The sequence below is a fragment of the Octopus bimaculoides genome, chromosome 24, assembly GCF_046866305.1.
Source record: "Octopus bimaculoides isolate indiv1 chromosome 24, ASM4686630v1, whole genome shotgun sequence".
NCBI classification, from domain to species: Eukaryota; Metazoa; Mollusca; class Cephalopoda; order Octopoda; family Octopodidae; genus Octopus; species Octopus bimaculoides.
In genome coordinates this window covers 35268969-35291468 of record NC_142951.1, presented here as the reverse complement: position 1 = coordinate 35291468, position 22500 = coordinate 35268969, and the positions used below count along the sequence as shown (strand labels likewise).

Here is a 22500-nt window from a genome sequence, read left to right as displayed (position 1 = left end):
TCTCTTTTATTAAAAAAACATGTCTGTGTGCAACTTTTCTGCCCAAGTAACACAACTGATTAAATCTGATGTACTCATAACTGCCAATAGTTACATGAAAAGTGTTTCTGGTTATTAAATGCTCTCAGAACAATTGTAAACTATTTGGAATGAATAATCGTCTCGTTCCTTATGAACAATGTCTACCATGCAGACGGAATACACAATCTGGGAGTAGAGACAAAGCTTGTCTACACAATCCCGGTTGTATACATGTGGAGAATGAAAAATATTCTTTCCATCTGATCTGAACATTTCAGGCAACCCTACTTTCCCCACAATGTTAACAGTTCAGTATAACAGCATTGTTGCTGTTGTTGTTGTGGTCGTTGTTTTGCACCGGGTCACCTTCACTAAGCTGACTTATGGCCAAAAGTATCCCAGCAGTGATCATCCCGTCTTTTTGCAAATTAAAAACTACTTTGTTCAAGGCAGCCTTCCCTTTTCTAAGACAGTAAGGTGATTGAAGGAGTTTCGCTGTTGTTTCTAATAGGCCGGGTGACCTCGGAGAGGCTTCCTCATTGGTTCAAGGCTTTTATTTATTGTTGTCGGTGGCAGAATGGGCCCAGGAGAACCTGGGCCCATTCTGTTAGATGTATAGTGATATGCTGAAACTAAAATAATCTAGAACGGTTATAACTGCCTCTCCTTAAATGTCTCAAAACTTCTGGAATGCACCTCGTGTATGGGTATTGTGTTTATGTTCGTCTATGATATTACGGTTGGCTAAATATTTCCTGTTTTCTTCTCTTTTCTATTCATTCACAATTAGGAATACAGTTATAATGAAAAAACTTATTTTTGTTTCTCTGTCTGGGTATATAGAGGAGGGGTTTATTTTCATGAATAGTTAATTATTAGGTACGGTATTCTATCTCTTCCACGCCTTCTTTTAACTGTTTCTTCCTTTTCTTCTCGACTTATTCACCTTTTTCTTTATTTTCTTATTTGGAGCATTTGCACTTTTTATCCCTACGCTCTAATTCTTAACTGCTATGTCCTTCATTCACCTGACCATCCCTAAATTTAACCCTTTCATACCACCTTTCTCTCTCCGCCTTCTCTTTTTACTCCCTCACCATCCTTCCATTTCCCCTTTTTCTTCTCTTCCTTATTCTCAGACGAACCGTAAAACCCCGAAACATATTTTATACTCATCACGACAATATAACTTATAGAAAACTTTAATTTTGAGAACCACAGACACGCTGTCTGCTCCCTCTGTTTCGTCAATCGATTCTTTGCAATGACTGATTCTCGGAGTAAACTACTTACTTACAACCCCCACCCGCTAAGTCCATCCGACATATTAATCTCTTTTCTTCATTCACACTATCACACTACACCAGCGACTGTGCGTATCTTTCCTTCGTAGAGCATCAATCCTCGACAAATCAATTCTCCGCACACCTTTTCTTTCTGCCGTTGTTGCAATTGTTCAACGTGAACACCACGACAGAAAGCTTCCCAGTCTCGGGAAATGATGTAAAGATATTGGATCTTGTCTTTTTCATTCGCAAAATATGCATTTTTTTAAAAGACAGTAAAAAAATCTGAAAACTGGGTTTAAATAGTAAAGTATTCTAGTGTAATTGCTATGAACGTATGATGTTGTGGAGAAAAAAAAAATGGAGGAAAAAGTTACAGAAGTTTAAAAATCGAAAAATTATGTATTTTTAGCCAATAGCGAGACAGAAATTTTCTGCGTTTAGCGGAGCGATGTCAACTTTAAGGTAGAACCCTGTAAAGTTTATGGTTTAGCGTCTGTGAAATGACCTCTTCATTTTAGGTGTCTAAATAAACAGAAATCCCTAATAAAATCAACATGTATCATCTTACTGTTTCTTTTGTCTCTTCATTGATTGTAGGTTTTTAATATTTTTAAAATTTGTTATACTCTTTTACTTGTTTCAGTCTTTTGACTGTGGCCATGCTGGAGCACCGCCTTTAGTCGAGCAAATCGACCCCAGGACTTATTCTTTAGAAGCCTAGTACTTATTCTATCGATCTCTTTTGCCGAACCGCTAAGTTACGGGGACATAAACACACCAGCATCGATTGTCAAGCGATGATAGGGGGGACAAACACAGACATACAAACATATACACACACACATACATATATACACATATATACGACGGGCTTCTTTCAGTTTCCGTCTACCAAATCCACTCACAAGGCTTTGGTCGGCCCGAGGCTATAGTAGAAGACACTTGCCCAAGATGCCACGCAGTGGGACTGAACCCGGGACCATGTGGTTGGTAAGCTAGCTACTTACCACACAGCCACTCCTACGCCTATATTAATATATTTGTGTGCAAGTGTTTACTTTGTGCGTATTTCAGTGTTATGTATTCCTGTCATGTATTTATATATAAGTGCGTGTGTGCGCGCGCGCGCGTGAAAAGGCGGCGTAAGAATAACGAAAAAGAATATATGTTTTTACATGCAGAATTACAAAATAATGTCAAGTTATCTGTACTAAGTTCACATATTCCATTCACCTTCATAATGCCAAGAAACTGTATTAACATCGCAAACAACTTTTGCTATTTATGAAAAATAAATAAAATATTAAGGCAGTTGACGAAAAATATCTTTAATAAGTTTCTAATTGATAAATATAAATTTTCATTAAAACAAAACACGCGGGTGAAGTAAATCTCGTGGTGTGAAGAATCAACAAAATTGATGAAACACAACACAAAGTGCGGTTGTCATGGTAACAAGCTGTTAATGCCTCGCTGTCTGTTGATTGGCTAAAATTGCCCAAATTTCTCAACTTTAATTCCAAATAATATCAGATTCTTTAATTTACGCGATAAAAGTAATTAGTTGACCGTAATCAAAATTCAGAGTTGCATTGATATAATAGAATTTAAAGTAATCTGAGCAAAATAAAAGGGGGCGCAGTCTGCGAATGAGAAAGACTAGAATCTATAATATTTTCTCTTAAATAAACCTTTAAATACCCACCACTACCTCCTATATCTCTCAACCCAAGTATTTCCGCCAACTTCGCTGAGGAACCGACTGAGGAGGTTTGCGAGGCTTGTGCACCCCGCTTTCCTGCCGGCTAGCCCCACCCGATCCACACGTGCATCCATGATGGTGTTCCATCGCCCAATAACACCAAGGAGCTAGACGTTCCAAGAAAGACCTCCAAACATCTAAAGCAATCCGGCTGTCCTGCTCCGGTCGGTGGGTACACAGCGACCAGTCTAAAGGAACTGCCTTCGTTATCATTCACGTCCAGGACCACCATCCTATCTTCTGGGTCCAGGAAGACCGACCGTATCTCGAGATCCAGGTCTTTTCTGAACAACACCGCCCACCCCCATTCCGGTCGACTAAGAAAATCAAAGATCTCATAATCATCGAAAATGGATGCTAAAGCGCGTGTGTTCGAGTCTCACTGGCAGCTATTACGTCTAATTTTCGCCACCTGAGGTCATTGAGCAAGCGACCTTGCTTCCATGACGACTCCAGACCGCGTGCATTTATACTCTCCACTCTAAGCAATACCATGTTGGGCGATGGGAATGTGTGAAAGTAGGAGTGAGCTACTTACCAAGGCTTTGTAGGGGAGTGGAAGTGCTTACTCCGTCCCTTTCGTTGGATGTGGGTTTTTCCCCAGCAGTTCCTTGTTAAGTCTGACATTGAGGTCCTTTTGAAAGTCCTCTACAAACTGAGGATATCTAGATTTCAAAATGTTGTAATCGCTTTGAGTAGCTTTGGATATTTTTATGTGTGCCGGTATATTTGTGGTTGGTGTGACATAATTGGATTCATTAATATCCATGTGTTTGTGGACGTGTTCTATTAATTCGTTAGTTTTTGTGCTTATAGCCGTGAGATTTATAATGTCTGGTTTATGATCATTTGGTGGAATGTAGTCCATCTGTTGTGTATGTAGGCTATGTTGAGTTTCTGATGGTTGTGGAGGTTGCGGTGGTAGTGGCGGGGATGATGTTGCCTGTGTTTATGCCTGGTGTGCTGCTGTTACTTTTCCTTCCCTCCTCCATTTCCCCCTACCTGCCCTGTTTTCATTTTTCTGGTCATCGTTTGTGTTCTTCCGCCTTTCCCTTCCTTTTCCTGTGACTGTTTGCCATGCTTGTCCCTCCTTTTTTCCGCCGTTTTCGTTGTCCGAATAGGTGGAAGTATTTATTCCGCAGGTATTTGTTTTACTGCTGGGTTGTTAATGGTGTCATTATTTTTGGTGGGGATTTCCCTGTTGCTGCCGTTGTTATTGCTGTTTGTGATGTGGTTATTGCTGCTGCTGGCGTGCATTCTGCATGACGTTGTGCAGTTGTTTCCACTCCAAGTGCTGTAGTGATCGTTGTGGACACTGTTGTATCCAATTGTCTCTGTTGGTGTTGTTACTGCAGCTGCCTTTGTTGTGGTGTCTGTTGTTGTGGTTGTAGTGGTGTTAATGGTTGCTGCGGCTCATTTCTGCCCTCTTTTCTTCATTCCTTCGGGTAACAGACTCTGACCTGACCTTAATCACCATAGAAGTAACATCGCAGCCTTCTTCTTTCCATGATCACCTGAAGATGCTGGCTTCCAGGGATTTCTATTAGGCTGGGAATTTTCTCTACAGTTTCTGGTTTTACTTGCAGTAGAATTTCCAACCCTATCCCGACCCAGTTCTCCTTTTTGGAATTTTGGATTTCTAGGAGGCTTCTAGGAACTTGCAGCACCACGGCTTTCACTACCAACAAGAAATCGATTTCTGGTGGTATGTTACTTATTTTTATTCGGATCACTCTCTGTCCCAGATAGATGGGAATTAAAGTGAACTCCTTCGTTTTTAATGGGACAGTTGAGTGTTTTTGTGCTAGTGATTCCGACTAGAATATGACTGTGATAAATAAACATAACATCTTAAAGGATGTTATAAAAGGTATTCCAATATTCTTTCCGAAATTCACGAGCCCATAAAATAAACGTCTATCACAGACAAAGCCAAAAATAATAACAATAATAACAATCTAACATAGGAATCTGGTCAGAATGGGAGAGAGAGGGAACCAGTCAGTTATATCGACTCCAGTTCTTGACTGGGATTTTATTTTATCGATCCCTATTGGATGAAAGGTGAAGTTGAACTCGGTGATTTTGGGACTCCGAACGTAAAGAGCCATTACATATACCACCAGTAAACAATTTTCCCAGCCCCCTAACAGTTTTACGTGCAAAAATAATTTAAACGATGGACTTTTAAGAAGTAGACTTATATTTAACTGATCTGTTATCCGGTTTCAATTCCTTTTTGTACACAGTTTCATTCACTTTCTAATTCTTTATCCTATTTATGGCAACATCGAATACTTTTTTCTTTTCTCGAATGCTTTTATTTTGACGTCATAATAAAATTGATAAAAAAATAAAAATGTGAAAAACGTCATAACCCTATCTCCGGAAATAAATTTATTTTAAATGTTTTTTAAATCTTCGTTTCTTTAAAATGTATACTCAAAATACCAAACACACCACATGTTAAGTATGTGGTTAGTGGTTCAAATTCGTTTCGCATTAGGAAGGTTTTTCGTAATTTTTCAAAGACTAACGCATTCTGAAAAAAAATAAATATTTGTTCAAAAAGAAATATGGATTCTATTTCACATGACTCAGAAAAAGAAAGGACATACGATCCACTGTCTAAGCTTGTCTGTTGTTCTCTAAAAAAGAAAGGCTTGGATAGCCCTGATACTACCTTGTGTTTCCTCGTGGACCAAAATGATTATGAAAAATTTCAGAAAAGCGAAGGAAAATATGATAGACTTAGTTTAAATCTAGTAGATGTCGACGCAGAAGAAACTGCTTCACGATTGGCGTCGGAATTGAGCAAGATATTTTCTATGGAGGAATCCGCACGAAGTAGCCCCGGGTTAATGCATAAATTCTTCTATTACTTTTACTCAAAGGTAAGCAGTGAACTAGGAGAAGCTTTTGAATCAAAGTTTTTATCCTGCAATTCTTGGCGATTCTTATTTTACAAGCTCACAGTCTTTTCAAAACAGCAAAAGTTATTCCCTGCTGCTAATGTCTTTTAGAAATCCATATCTCGCAACTTTATCTTCTGTAAAGTCACTTTGTCACTACAGAATCTCGAAAATGTGTTCTAATTTTCAATAAGCAGTTGATTCGATCGGCTACAATTCCCATTCAACACTTTGATTGTAATAACACTGATAATGCCATAGAAAAAGGCATTACTGTTACATTACTGATTTCCAACTTATTCTTATAATAAACCAGTGTATTCGATGTTCTTAATTTTGATATGTAACATACTAACGTTGGTTGTTTTATTACATTTTACAGGGGGCAATTGTTCGTGAACAATGGGGTCATAAGGTAGAATTTATTCTCTCCCTTGTTGGTTATGCTGTCGGATTAGGAAACATTTGGAGGTTTCCTTATCTTGCATACGAAAATGGAGGAGGTAAGTCTATATATTCTCCATCTCTCTCTATATATATTGCCACATAGAAAATATTTACATCATATTACACATACGCTTTAAATAAATCTGATTGAAGATTGGACTTCGTAACTACCATTTTAGATTACACTTCCTCCTTCGTAGGTGTTCTCTATCACTTGTACGCCTAGCGGATACTGCACACACACACACACACACACACACAAACACACACACACACATTAGTGTACTGTTCCATAATCGTAAGATCAACAAAAAAATACTTCATCTGGTGAGAGATAAATATTATTTAATAAACACAATACATGTGCTGGGACACCAGGCGTGTTAAAAATACTGTCTGGTATGATATATATACATACATATATATATATATATATATATATATATATATATATATATATATATATATATATATATATATATATATATATATATATAAGAGTTAAGGAATGGAGTAGATAATATCCAGGTTACATATGTTTCCTAGTGAGCTGAATCTCGGAAGTGGTAAATATCCAAACGAGGTGTATACCGCAGACTATTCTTCAGGCCAAGGGTATCTTGATTATATGAAGCTTACGTTGTCGTAAGGACGTGCATGTCAACATACGGAAGATTCGATCAGAATGTGTAGAGAGCACAGTTAGAATGGAGAATATAATTATGAAAAGAAAACTTAGAAGATGAGAAAGAAACGTTAATTTCTTAGACGTAACCCTGGACTTGCATTCAACCTCAAGATAACTTGAATCAGCAAAGGAGCCGTTATGCGCTTGTTCGACCTGCTATTTATAGAATCTAAAGCCCCTGCAAGTGACACTGTACTATTTTAAGAAAAGGCTAGAAGCTTTATATGCACACAAAATGGAATGGTTATAGTTATAACACCTTAAATTCTGAGATCTGAGAGATCATGGTTGACTTATGGTTAAATATTAACACCATTACTATATTTTCCCTTTCAGGTGCCTTCCTGATTCCATATGCAATTATGTTGTTCGTTGCTGGCTTACCTTTATTTTTCCTTGAGCTTTGCTTTGGTCAGTTCTCATCTCTCGGTTCGGTAACAATCTGGAAAGTCTCACCAGCTTTTAAAGGTAAATTTTTTTATTCATATATGATTTTGAAATAATTTTTTAAAAGTGATTATTGATGTGGCTTTAGGTTATATCTTTGAATTTTCATATACGACGATCTTGACTCATTCTACACTGATATGCATCACAATCTTGACTCGTTCCAAGCTCTTATGTATCACAATCTTGACTCGAGCTCCTACCTGTCACAATCTTGACTCACCTATACTACATAATTGCCAACGATACCTATAAAAGGTCTTAAAACGAAAAAAAAAAATAATAAAATTAAAAAAATTAAAACACCATTCATGTCCTTATTTCCCCGCCTCACACACTGAAACTTTGTAGCCATTGCTAAAAAAAGAAAATTATCAAGTTTGGAGAGATATAAAAGGTAATGAAAAGGAAAGAAGAGAGAGATATGAGCACACACATATACAAGCATACACATATGTTTATACATATGTGTATATACCCCCCCCCCCACACACACACAACAATTTAAGAAGAAATCAAAATTGTCACGCTGTATTCCATTTTATAGCTTAATAGAGTCGTAGAAACTTACTACCTCCCACTTGTGTCACTTGGTCAGATACAAATCCACTGCATCGGTTGAAATTTTATAAACCTCGACGGTTGTTTTGTTTGTTTTCTTTCTGTCATCTTATATGGTTCATGTATTTTATATCACTGTTTAATATACACATGTTTTCTTTTGTTTCCGTCAGGATTTCACTCGTGTTTGAGGAACTTTTCTCTTGTTTGAACAATTTATTTGTTGTTCAGTTATTGCTTTCAACTTCAGTTCCTCTTTTTTCTTTCTCTTCTTTATTTTCCCCCTTAAATTTGTTCTATTTACAACAAATGCATTAAAACTGTGGCAATGACCGGGTCTCAGAAACAGCTAAAAATTGTTTCAGTTTTAGAATGCATTTTTGAATAGGAATATGTGCATGTGTTTATATGTGTGGGTCTGTGCTTGTACGTACGTACGTACGAATGTACATATGCATGTATGTATGAATGAATGAATGAATGTATGTATGTATGAATGTATGTACAAGTGTGTATGTATGTATTTACCTATTTGCGCCTAATCATAAAAAAACCCCATCTTTTGTAAAATGTAGATAAAACCATAGTGATTGCTTCGTTGACTTTTGTATTTTTCCAACAGGTGTCGGTTTTGGCATGGCCCTTATATCTCTGATGGTATCCATCTATTATAATGTAATCATCATGTATTCTGTGTATTATATGATGGTGTCATTTGTCTCTCTCGATACGAAATTACCCTGGTCTTCCTGCAACAATACATGGAACAGTAATCGATGTACCTTAAGTAAACCAGACTATACCATCTTGAACGAAACAGAAAAAGTCAAGGCAGTTTTACGTAAGTTCACATTGTATTACTTTTATATTTTGCTTCTAAGAAGAATTAAGTCAACACGTGACCAGGAGTATGTAACTGTTGTTTTGTAGGTGGCAGTGTTACCGACTGTGTTTCCAGGCAACCAATAGCTATATCTTTCCAGTTTCGGTACTTCTAAACTCTATCACCTTTGTTGAAAATAGTAAATTTTGTATGATTCGCAATAATATATACACCCTAACATATACGTGCATGTGTGTGTACATACATGCATACATACATATACACACGCCCACACACATACACGCATGCCCGCATACACATGCACGTACACGCACACACGCATATATTATATGTACAGACATGCATGCATGCACACTCACGCACGCAAACACACATACACACACGCTAACATACACACTCACACAAAGGAAAGAATCTGAAAAAGCACTTGAAATCTGTAAAAAGATTCATTTATATTTAACTCGTTTCACGATTTCATGATTTTTAAGGACTTGAAGTAACTCTATTATTTTTATATGTTATTACAGCTTATTCAGCAGTAGTTTGTATTGTTCAATAAACAAGTTTTTATATGTCCATATTTTATGTGATTTTGGCAAAGCAAAGGTAAAATGGGAAAACTTAGAATTTTGGGGATATATTTCTTGCATATAAGTTTAAATGTTAACTTAGTGGAATCTGTCTATTGTTAGAGTGCTGTATTTGTTACTGGTGAATAGTAAATCTGTTTCTTAAGATTAGTTTCGTTTGTCCTATGTAGTTTTCATTTGAAGAGCATAAATTAAATGTTTTGACGAATAGGTGAAATAATTTTTTTTAACAGTGAAAATATAAATTGATTTAAATTTATAAAATGTGTTTTTAAATCTGATATTGATTCTGCAATTAGGGTCATTATAGTTTTTGATTATTACTGTTGGATTTTATAATAGCTATTTGATTCTCGCGAACAATTTTTTGCTTATCCTTTGCTTTTGATTGCTTTATGCATACCGAATACATTTTTTTTTCATTCTTGAAGCTTGCTTCAAAAATGGAATGTTTTCATGTCTAATGTTGTATGCTCATGTATTTTTTGATTGTGTTGAAATATAAACTAGAGTATTGAACGTATTTGTATTGTTTTTCTTTCTTACCTTCCTAATTCCTGAATATTTATTGCATTCATACGTTCTATTCCGTTACAATTTAACTATAGGTTCTGTTATTTTTTCAATTAATATTAACAATAATCCTGAAAGTCTTTTATTCTCAGTTTTAAAATTGAAAACAATTGAGCATATTTTTTTTAAATAAGTTATTCAAATTTATTTATCTTTGTATGTTTTGTGTGGCATGAATTAAGGAGTAATAATTTTTATGTCATACAAAACGATTTTACTTCTAAATACAACATAATAGTTCATTTCCCTAACAGACATGCCTCTTGGCGAGATATGAAGTACATCTCTTTGCATGTTGAACAGAAGAATGTTTGTATACTTATAAAAGAATTGTAAATGTCACCTTCTTGAGCATATAAAATTAACGAGTTATGACCTAATAGGATGAAATAATTAAGATTGGAGAACAGGTCGTTGTATAAAAAGATGGAGGGTATAACTGGAGTGTTTATAAATAGTACAACGATATGTATGAATGTATGTGAAACAAACATGAAGCACAATAGCAGCAAATATAGCTATACTATTAATAATCAGAGAACACATAAACAAATTACGGGGTTTTAAATTAACAAAATATGCTGGAAATGGAAGACTTTAAGGGACATAAGTTAGAAGTTAAAAACACGGGGAAATAACACGGTACGAATACATATAGAGGAATATAGGGATACGTACACAATAAAAATGAATGGCTAGGACCAATTTGACGAAAAAATTAGTTGAGTCTGGTAGCGAACTCGTGACGTTGTCACTTTTGTGCATGTGCGTAAAATGCCTAAATTTTGCTTGAGAAATAAAATGCTTTTACCTAATCAAAACCTGAAACGCTGTGGAATTAGATCAACAAATTGAAATAATAAGTTTTAGCAAACAAAAGCAATTCATATTGAAATGAAGAATTAGTAAATGCTAAATAGATTACCGCTAATAAGCAGTCTGATTATACCCATGGAACATTTTTCGTCAAATTTCGGCATTTTTCGTCAAATTGATGTCACGATGGTTAGTGCGAAAAATGCCGAAATTTTACGATTTTTGAAAAATCGATGCTGATTAAAAATCGATTTTTAAAAAATTCCAAGTGCGTAAGTGACCGCATGGACATAAACCCCAAACACGTGTCAAGTTTCATCAAGGTCTGTTGGATAGTCTCAGAGGAGTTGAAGTAACAAAGTAACACACAAATTTGTCATTTATTATTATAGATGTATAATGACAAAAAATGTATTACTATCAAAATGCACACATATATATATATATATATATATATTACTTGCAAACACATACAAGTACATAAACGTACATATAAATTCATGCTCAAATAATTGTGTACATGTTCTCGAATAATAGCCATTGGCCTAAATTTTCACTTTTAAGATTTCTAGCAATAATTACTTTAATGCTATAAATATTCTAAATTCTTCAATTTTCTTCACTACTCGGAGTATACTACTCACACAGTTTTGTGAGCATGATTCTTTTATTAGGATGTTTTCCCTTTCATTTAATGTAGTCACGCTCGTGCACGTATGTTTGTCTCCTCTTGTCTTCTATTTTATTGCCTATTAATTCTTGTTTTCTAGGTTTATGACATTCCTGTGATAATTGCAAAGTGTTATGTTATTTATGATGATACAAATAATTTCTTATGTTTATAAATTGATGTTGTATAGATATGTGTATGCGTGCATGATTGTATACATACATAGAGAGAGAGAGAGAGAGAGAGAGAGAGAGAGAGAGAGAGAGAGAGAGAGAGAGAGAGAGAGAGAGAGAGAGAGAGAGAGAGAAGATATACGAGGATGAAAGGTAAAAACCTAGAAACCATGGTCTACTGGTCTTGCCAAGCTGGAGCAGAGCGATTCGCGTGTGTATGCGTGTGCATGAGTGCATATGTGTATATATGTAAGAAAACGTTTATTAATATACATATATGTATAATACTCATTTGTAGAATACACCAACCTGACATGCCTGCAAGAGAAACAACAAAATGAAACTTTCAACTACACTCAGATAGTAAATCAGACTGAGTGTGCCATCAAGGCTTCACTTCCAGCACAAGAATATTGGGAGTAAGTATTTTCCTACTTTCTAAAATATGGAATTTTCGCTATCTGTCTCTCTCTATGCTTAACTTCTATCTCTCCGTTTCTCTCTCTCTCTCTTTCTCGCTCGTTCTTTCTTTCTTTCTTTCTTTCTTTCTTTCTTTCTCTCTCTATCTCTCTCCATACACACACATACGCACGTGTGTGTGTGTGTGTGTGTGTGTTTGTGTTGTCAACCATAAATCACGTCAGCATCAAAGGTTTTATGCGGGTATGAAACTATACTCTTGTACACGATCTTCCATCTGCAAGATTTGGCTAAAAGGAATATGGGAAACGGGGTATTATTTTGATTTTGACATCTCAACATGAGACGACGTCTATAAATCTCTTTAAGATGTGATTTAATATTGGTGAACGTAGATGATTCTCAGAGGGCAAATCGCATAACACAATGTGTGTGCATGCATGTGTGAGACATATATTCTCGCGCGCGCACGTATTTACTAGAACGTTGATTGTAGTTCACATGTATTAAATTCGCTTGCGCATGTGTCAAACGAATTAAACAACCCTTTTGGGCATCATATGCATAGATTTTCAGTGAAATTTCAGTGAAGCATATATCAACTTTGAAATTTATTTAAAGTATTGTCATGGGATTTTTTTTTTTTTCGTATATTTGTAATCTCCGACATCTAAAACCTAGGAATCAGAAGAAATATTTTCAATGAAATGCATTTTCAAGGTGAAAATGCAAATAGATTTTTTTTTTTGCATTTAATTGCTCGTGTGAGAAGCATGACTCTTCCTAGTGAAGTTCTACCACGGACAGTGTTTGAACCTGAGATTTATTGTTAGCTGATTGCGAAGCTGATACGAATAGGAAATTGCACTCTTCTGAATGAAAAATGAATTTCTGCTCTCCCCATGGAATGAGAGAAATTCTGGATATGTAAACATCCTCTCCTTTTCCACATCCAGAGAGAATGGTGGTCTCAATAACGTGTGGCATCATCTTCTTTACCACCAGGTCTCATTGTAGAGTGTTGGTGGATCCAAATTTCTCAATAACATTAGTGGAGTTCCCACTTACAGTTCCAGTCTGTGGTAAAGTAGTCCTGGAGGATCCAATGAATTGAGAAATTCTGTTGGATAATTTACCAACTATTCTGGATTTCAGATTGTATCAACTGGCTTATAGATTAAGGACTTCCAGGAAAGTACTACAGCATTGCTCATTAATTTTACTTACAGTGCTGTTTTTTTTTTTATGAGCCAGTATTGCTCTTTCACACAGCCAATTGAGATTGGATAATTTTTTGACCAATGGATGTAGGGGAGACAATCAATTTCTGAAAGTTACTTCGCAAAGAGTTACCTCCCTTCTCCCCATAACTCAGGAAAGGGAGTTTTCTGCTCCCAGAGAGCCTGCTACACATTATGTGAAAACTTTTAAGAGTCTAAAACCGTCTCTGGAACATAAGGAATGTAAGTTTCCAGTTTGGAGAAAATCAGTTGTGAACTTCAGAAGTTATGCGGGTTTACACACACGCACACAACCTCACTTTTACACACACACACACACACACACACACACACACACACACACACACACACACACACACACACACACATACACACACACACATATACACACACACTCACACATAGACACACACACACACACACACACATAGATTATTGCATTTGATATTGAAATAGATTAGAATGTTTCTCCATGTTTTTCAAATCTCATTTTAACTATAAAGTCCAATCGTAATTTGAAAGGGAAAATAGTAAAGTAGAGCGTGCATTTCCTGAGAAGGAAAAAAAAAAAAACTACAAGGCTTACTTTTGAAATCTATCTTTGCAGATTCGTCATGTTGCGCATTCATGAGTCAAGTGGTATCGGAGATGTGGGTAATGTCAGTCTAAAAAACATTCTAGCATTGCTTGTGACTTGGGTAATCATCTATCTTTGTCTTCGTGGTGGAGTAAAAAGCTCTGGAAAGGTAAACACCTTCAATTTTCTCCCATTTAATCAATTTCATTACGTTGCTTCCTTTGTAAGTATGCATGTGTGTTATATATGTGTAGAGTGTGTGTGCATTGTTTGTGTATTATGTGTGTGTCTGTGTAAAAGTGTTGTGAACAAATGTATATGTATATATGTGTTATGTGCCTTTGGGGACAACGTGCGTGTATGCTTCTCTATGTGTGTACTGTGTGTATGTGCGTGCGTTGAATATAATATGTGTATGTGTATTATAGTAGCACGCGGATATAGCCAAGCGATTAAGAATGCAATCACGAGGTCCTGAGTTTGATCACTTTCCGTTGCAAATTGTGCAAATATCTTGTGGTGGTGTGTGAAGCCAAAACTTTTAATTTACATTGGACAAGGCCATTAGTTGAACTGCACCTGTAGTTCAAAGGCGTTGCTTTGTCCTGCATTGTGAGTCATTAGTATTATCATAGTCACAGGGTAGATGTGTTTTTGCTATTTGTGCTATTATTCAATGATTACATGGATGTAATCACCAAGCAATTATAACATATATTGAAATGAACGGAGACTTCGTAATTTTGCTTTATATTTGATCACACAACCAAACATAATTCATTGTAACTTTGTCCACCGGTGCTCCAATATGGTCGCATGTGACTGAAAGAAGTAAAAGATAAAAAAACAAAAAAAAAACAATGATGACAATAATGTCGAGAATATTTACAGATTTGAAGAAATGTTTGTAGCACTTTTTCTGGTCATTTATATGACGTAAGTGTCGAGCACTAGCATAATATATCGACTCCCAGTATTGAACACTCGTTATACTGTTATTAATATTGTTAGGTTTGTTATTGTTCTTGTAATTTATACCACAGGTTGTCTACTTCACCGCTACATTTCCTTATTTGATGTTGATAATACTGTTGATAAGAGGCGTTACATTACCCGGTTATTACAAAGGTATAGAATTCTATATCATACCAAAATGGGATCGTCTTCTTGATGTTAAGGTAACTTTTTTATCTTCGCTATCACACCGCCGCCACCACCTGTATTCATAATTGCTGTCATAATCATTTGTTTTCATTTACATCACTCTTACAGGTTTCTATATGAATTCCAACCATTTCTTGTGTTTATGACATATCTCAATTCATTCTGATAACAGAGTAAATGGTAAAGAAACTAAAAAAAAAAAAGAGAAATATTAGGATTTAACCAGAGAACTGAAGAGACTGGAAAATTAAAACAATTACTGCTGTGGTATTTGTTGCACTTGGCACAACACCCAAAATGCTAAGAGACTGAAAAAAAAAATGGCTACTGAGATTCACATTGTCGACCGCAGAAAAGTATCCTCTTGTATTCTGCAAGACTCCCTAGAAAGGTTCTTGGGATTTGGGAAAACTTGTTATCCCCAAACCTCAAGATAGTATCCCTGCTAATCAAATTAGAATGTGATAGCTTGATAATAATGAATTAAAACATAACAAGTGTCAGGGTTAGGGTCCTCTCCAAAGTCTCCCACCGCTTGAACGCTGTGGTAGTAAACACATATTTGACCTCTGCTGATCGCAAGGGTGTGCGACTGCTCCTGTGTCGATCACCTTGTCAGCATCTACAGAAGAGTAGAGTGGTGGTATTTGGTTGTGTGTCCACCAAGCTGCGTCTCTTCCTCCAACTATCCCACTCAACCCTCATGTATTTATGACTATCTCTAGTACAAGGCAAAAGTCGAAGCTCATCAATACTACACAGTAGTAGTAGTAGTAGTAGTAGTAGTAGTAGTAGTAGTAGTAGTAGTAGTAGTAGTAGTAGTGGTAGGAAAGCTGTCAGACTTAACTTCACTCTGCCTGTCTCCGGCAGCGGATCAATAATGATAGTTACGGCTACGAAGGGTGACCGCAAAGACCCGATTTTGTAGTAGTATCGATAATTGCTAATAATATTTCAACACTTTTAGGTTTGGTCACGAGCTGCCACACAAATCTTTTACTCTCTCGGTCCAGCCTTTGGTTCTCTAATTACAATGGCGAGTTATAACAAGTTCCACAATAACTGCTACAGGTAAGCATTCGCATTTAGCTAATACTCTTACACAACGATTGGAAAACAGATTTAATTATTTTGATGCACTGATTTGTACTTCAACATATTTTCAGATTTTTAAGCAAATCAGAGAATATTACATAATGGCCTCCAGTATGGGCCCGCACCACACCATATTAGACCACATTAATATCATTGTTAATATTACGTTGCATAGAAGGCGCCGAGCTAGCAGAATCGTTATTATGCTGGGCGACAAATTCCTTAGCGGAATTTCGTCCAATTTATTATTTACAAAGAGAGAATGAAACCAATAAACTGTCCACAGTCTGTCTACCCTATGTGAAAGGCCTCTCCGAAAAGATACAAAAGATATGCGGCCCATATGACATCAGGACAGCATTTCGGCTGATATACCCTTATGTTCCCGTAACATAACGGTTCGGCAAAATAGATCGATAGAATAAGTACTTGACTTACAAAGAATAAGTCCTGGGGTCGATTTGCTCGGTTAAAGGCGGTGCTCCACCATGGCCGCAGCCAAGAGACTGAAACAAGGAAAAGAATAAAGGTATAAAAGAATATATATATATATATATATATATATATATATATATATATATATATATCAGTAACTTTAATCTCAGTCATACAATATATTGCAATATACATAATACTAACGTTATATCCTCTGGACTTTATAGGGATGCTATCTTTGTGGCTCTTATAAACTGTGGAACCAGTGTCTTTGGCGGATTTGTTGTCTTCTCAATGGTCGGTTACATGTCTGAAATTTCTAATATGCCTGTGGAAGAGATCCCAATTGGAGGTAATAAAATCTCATTTATTTACATTCCCCACACACATACACAATGTTATATAAACACCTTAGGTAAACAGCTGTTTAACATTGCAAGATAATAACTTGGTTTACTATACTAAAAGTTAGATTTTAAAAATAGAGTGCAGTTTAACCATATAAGTATATTTTAAGAATTTGTTTATTTTGTTAAAATGAGTTTCTACTTAAGGAAGAGTAAGAACTGAGGTTATAAACAGGAAACTTTTACCTACGGACCTCGTAGCCCCAAGAATGGTAGATTATATGCTTTTAATATATTGGGCCTCTAGACTTCTTTGCTAGGCCATGTTTTCTTTCCTATTCTTTCTTCCCTTTGTTCATATTGGATGCTCTTGTTTTTTACTCTGATGAAGCTCCGTGCCTTAATTCGAATGTCCTATGAAGATGGAGAATTTTATTTTCGCAATTATTTATAGACAGCGTTTGGCAACGGATGCGGAAACGACCGTAAGATTTGTTACGTCACCTATTTGTTATGTCATGCTTTGTATTAAAAAAATAAGCTATAAATGTGGTCCAATCGATGTGTTTGTTAATCTGAGGTTTTCTCCATGTTCTAATTATTTGTATTTATTTCCTGATAAACTCTTGTTTATCCTGTTGTTATCTGCACTCTACGTACATAGTGTTCCTGCCCACCAATATACCGGATACGGATAGTACATACGGATATTTTACCCTTAGTCGGTTATTATAACAGCTAACTGTTTACACTATATATATATTACCGCAATATTAGCGCCAAGCAAAGTTTAGGTTAGTTAAAATATGTTTGTGACATATTTCAACTGCTAAAAGGCAAATCCACTGCAGCTACCAAAGAGAAAAAGTTTTCTCTTATGGTAAAGAGGTGTAAAAACACCATATTTGTCCAGTGACAGATAATTGATTGGTAATATATATATTTTTATATTAATTCACTTGATAATTAATGTTAGCCGATATCCTATTTAACACTACGTTAATAGTTTAAAGTTCAATATTTTAGTTTAAACTAAAACTTCGATTAGATTAGTGTTGCATTTATTTCTAATAATATTGTTTAATATTTCTTTTTGATTTATTCGATAAATAAGTATTTTTTAATTTAATTTCTTTGATTATTAGTTAATATTCTAATTATGGTTAAGTTAATAATATAACATTTAAAATTTTATTTAAATTAAAGATTCGATTAGATAAGTTTTGCATTTCTTTTCAATAATTTTGGTGATATAATTATTTTTATATAAATTAATTTATACAAATTAATTTTTGTTAGTTTATATTAAAATTATATTACGTTTATAATTTTAGTTTAACCTAAAACTTCATTTAAATTGTATTTTAAACGAAAGATTCGCTAAGATAAGATTTGCATTTAATATTTCTGTTAGTTTATATTCTAATAGACGTAAAGTTAATAATGTCACGTTTATATTTTTCGATAAGATTAGTATTACATTTCTTTTTAATAATATTGTTTAACATCTCTCTATCTTGATATAATTAGTATTTATATATATATTCATTTGTTATTTATTGTTGGTTGATATATACATTCATTTTATCATTGTTCTATTTTGACCTGATGATTAGCTATATTTTCGAATAGACTTGATTTTCGATTGATTTAATCGATTGATTTAATCGATTTGATTGTATTTTCTATTTGAAAATTTGGTTATGAAACACGTGTAGTCGTTTTATAATTATTATTTTATGATTTTTACTTTGTATTTTATAATTCTTTATAGTGTATTTACTTATTAATTTTCTCTATATGTGACTGTGGATTTCCATGAATGAGTTCATGAACTTTGGTTCTTTTCTCTAAATTATATATATATATATATATATATATATATATATATATATATATACTATATCCCTTCATCGGAGACGGTGTGAGAGGATGGTTAAGCAATAGTTAATTTGGATAAGATAGGAAATAGAGAGTGAATGCAGGGATATTGTATTTGTAAATCCATTATTAAGATTCCAATACCCTATGAGTAAAATCCAACACTCTTTGAAATTAGTCATTCCAGATACAGAGTTTATACAGTGTTATTGAATCAAAGGTTCTGTTTATATATATACATATACGAGGGGCTTTAGATAAAAAAGTTAACGAGGACAGTTTAATCAAAATTTTATTAAATAAGTTCTCTCAAATTCACACACTTATTGCAGTGGCCCTTCAGTTTTTCTAAGCTATGTAAAAGAACTCGGAAGGCTGGGCCTCCAACCAAGCCTTTTGCGACACTCTTAAATCCTAGAACTTTTCAGCATTACTTCGTATGTATAATAGATAGTTATTTTTTCTCGTTGTGTGTGTGTGTGTGTGTGTGTGTGTGTGTGTGTGTGTGTGTGTGTGTGTGCGCGCCTTTCAACATATGGACAACACAACACAGACTTTGGAGAAGACTTTCACTTCGAAGAACTTTGGAAGTTACGTGCATGATTAACAAATATTTTTATCGGCTTCGACCGAGTGTTTCATAAAAAGTGTACAACACTATTTTATAGGCATTCTCATTTTTCTAAATTTACTTCATTACCAACTTTGAGAAAACTGATTTTTGTCTGTTTTACAGGTGCTGGCCTTGTTTTTATAGCTTACCCAGAGGGACTGAGTAGAATGCCGGTATCCCCACTTTGGAACTTCCTCTTCTTCTTTATGATTTTTACGTTGGGATTAGACAGTCAAGTAAGTTCTGGATTGTTTATATTTTATCTCCGTTCTTTCATTGCGGTATTTCATGGAGAATTTATGAATTTTACTTACCTCACTAAAATCATTCACTCAGTACATACATACATACATACATACATACATACAGACATTCTCAATTCCAGAGAGCATAGTCAAGGCCATAGCTGACCTGCCTTCATTGTGAGCCGCCATCTTGAAGTTGAATACAAGTAGTGATCTACTCTGTTGCAAACAATCGAACCACATCATCGGTTTGATAACTTCTTCCAACATACCAAGAAACACTGAAAAATAATGGTCAGAGCCACTATTCTTCCCTTCCTCGCTAAACGATAAATAAGAACCATGTACTCTCTCTCTCTCTCTCTCTCCCCCCCCCCTCTCTCTCTCTCTCTCTCTCTCTCTCTCTCTCTCCCCCCCCTCTCTCTCTCTCTCTCTCTCTCTCTCTCTCTCTCTCTCTCTCTCTCTCAAACAAACAAATCTAAACAAACTCTTTACAATATTTAGATTTATTATTCTAATTTCTGAGACTCATTTCGGTCACTTAAAGAATAATATTGAATGAAAATTAAAATGTAAGCAAATAAATTTAATATTTTGAAGAAGTTGGCAAACATGGTTGAAGGTAAATGATACAGCGTTTCGATTGGGATTCTCAGAATTTGTTTTACTTCACTAACACAACTTATGCCCTGTCTCCTATTTCAACTCTTTCAAGCTGAATGGTACAAATAGAGTACCACTTATTTGTATCAGTTTAATGAGCCGTGGTGCATAATTCGTACCGAAACTTAAAATTCTTTTCGCTGCATGATTGGTAGTTCAGAAAACGTACCACTTCATCTCTCACCCAATCAAAGGCTACCCTTACATCTGGCAACAATTTCTGCGACACAAACGGAATGTTTTTTCAGTTGAATCCATTTTGTGCCAAAGGTCAGTCGACTAAAAAACAAGAGTACAAATTTTTGTTATAAATTTTTGCCCTACTAGAGTTTCTTTTTGGGCCTATCTATCTCGCCCCTGAAATACTTAAGGTAATGGGACATCATAACGCCACTCTCCAATATAGGCCCTTGTGCTTACAGAAGAAAAAAAATGTTTTCTTTTTAATTGTTGGTTTCGTTTTGTATGAATAACTTTGTTTTTATTATTTTCTTGCATCAGTTTGCCATGATGGAATGTGTTATAAGTTCAATCGTCGATGAATTCCCTCGGCAACTTCGTAGCAGGAAGGGACTTGTCACTGCAGGTTGTTGTTTTGTTGCTTTTCTACTTGGAATACCTTGCGTTACGGTGGTAAGTAAAATAATCTTCTAAACTTGGAAAAATATTTCAGTTTTGTTCATATACGAGCAAATATTTCAGCTCGGCTGGAGATGACGGTGAGAACTAATTGCCCCCTCGCTGTTGTTTTAATGAAATTCACCACAATGTCGTCAGATCGATATATTTCTATTATTTGATAAACTTACCAACTCGGATTGAATTAAATACCTTCTTGTTATCGATTCAAGCATATAAAAGGTGTTTTTGAGTAAGTTTTCTACTGTTCAGCTGATCAATTGTCCTGTAGGAATAATTATAAGAATACTCCCCACAGCCCCCACCCACGGAAATTGCAATTTTATTTTCTTGCATAGTATTTGAGAGATTAGTTTATAAATTACGGACAGACAAGCGATGAGCAAAATGTTTTTCTTTTTCTATTTCATTTTTTGAATTTTTGGATGGGAGATCATTCTGTTGCACATTTTCTGTCCTGTCCCCCTTTATTGTAAGTCCATGTCTTCATGTTTTGTTATTTGCTTTCCATTGGATATATGTGGCAGGCCTCTCTAATCAATAAAGGAATCGTTATTATTGCTTTTTATAAGTCTTTTATTGCGTGCTTCCGCTGCACTACAGAGTGCACTACAGAGTGCACTACAGAGTGCACTACAGAGTGCACTACAGAGTGCAACTTTGTGTGCTTCCGGCGTCATTGTCTCATGTCTTCGTTTGTATTTTATTTTGTATTAACAGTATTCGACGCAAAATGTGTGCCGCCCCAGTAGTGCGCTGTGAGCTATGTAAATTTCTAATTCCTGTGACTTTGGTTATAAATGAGGATGCGTGTTTATTACTATATTATTATTATTATTATTATTATTATCATCATTATTGCTATTGTTGTTGTTATTTTTATTATCATTATCATTATTATCATTTTCCGATTGAATTGCCCATATTGTCAGCCACTAAGGGACAAATCTGTGTTATTGAGCAGAATATTTTGCTATAACGATATTTCTGCTTCAGCCACTGAGTGCTGAATTTGTCTGAAATGTTATGGAAAATGCGTCAGCTTCAAAACATTGATGCCCAGGTCACAAAAGCAAAGTGTGAAGAGAACAGTAGTAATTTCCTGTGATTTCTAGACAGAAGCAAATAGGAAGTGACACTTACTGATCAAAAACAAAAAAATTAAAATGTTGTTACTTAGTAACACCCATATGTTGCACGTTTACGTCCTTCTTCTTCTTCTTCTTCTTCACCAGGCACGATGTTGGTGATCAGAAAAGTATATGAGCGTTCCATATGGAAATATTGAAGGGCTTTGTACATTGGCGTAAGAAGCGTTATGGGTTTGTAGTTTTTAGGGGTTTTTCATTATATTTTGGGAGCAAAGAAATAATACCATTCGCCGTCC

General features: G+C 35.3%; 1 protein-coding gene across 2 annotated transcripts in view; it reads left to right on the top strand.

Moving 5' to 3' along the window:
- The window catches only part of LOC106872879 (sodium- and chloride-dependent glycine transporter 1), a 31022-nt gene that overhangs the window by 1474 nt on the left and 7048 nt on the right, over window positions 1-22500 (top strand). The window contains exons 1-11 of one of the 2 annotated variants that reach the window (XM_014920030.3): window positions 642-5966; window positions 6367-6487; window positions 7456-7587; window positions 8750-8968; window positions 12092-12212; window positions 14062-14200; window positions 15075-15209; window positions 16163-16266; window positions 16953-17077; window positions 19690-19802; window positions 20976-21107. In XM_014920030.3, the coding sequence (XP_014775516.1) occupies window positions 5649-5966; window positions 6367-6487; window positions 7456-7587; window positions 8750-8968; window positions 12092-12212; window positions 14062-14200; window positions 15075-15209; window positions 16163-16266; window positions 16953-17077; window positions 19690-19802; window positions 20976-21107 (1659 nt within the window). In that variant the 5' untranslated portion in view covers window positions 642-5648. Of the gene's footprint in view, window positions 1-641; window positions 5967-6366; window positions 6488-7455; window positions 7588-8749; window positions 8969-12091; window positions 12213-14061; window positions 14201-15074; window positions 15210-16162; window positions 16267-16952; window positions 17078-19689; window positions 19803-20975; window positions 21108-22500 lie in introns of those variants that run through there. The other variant, XM_014920031.3, reaches the window with a different exon arrangement.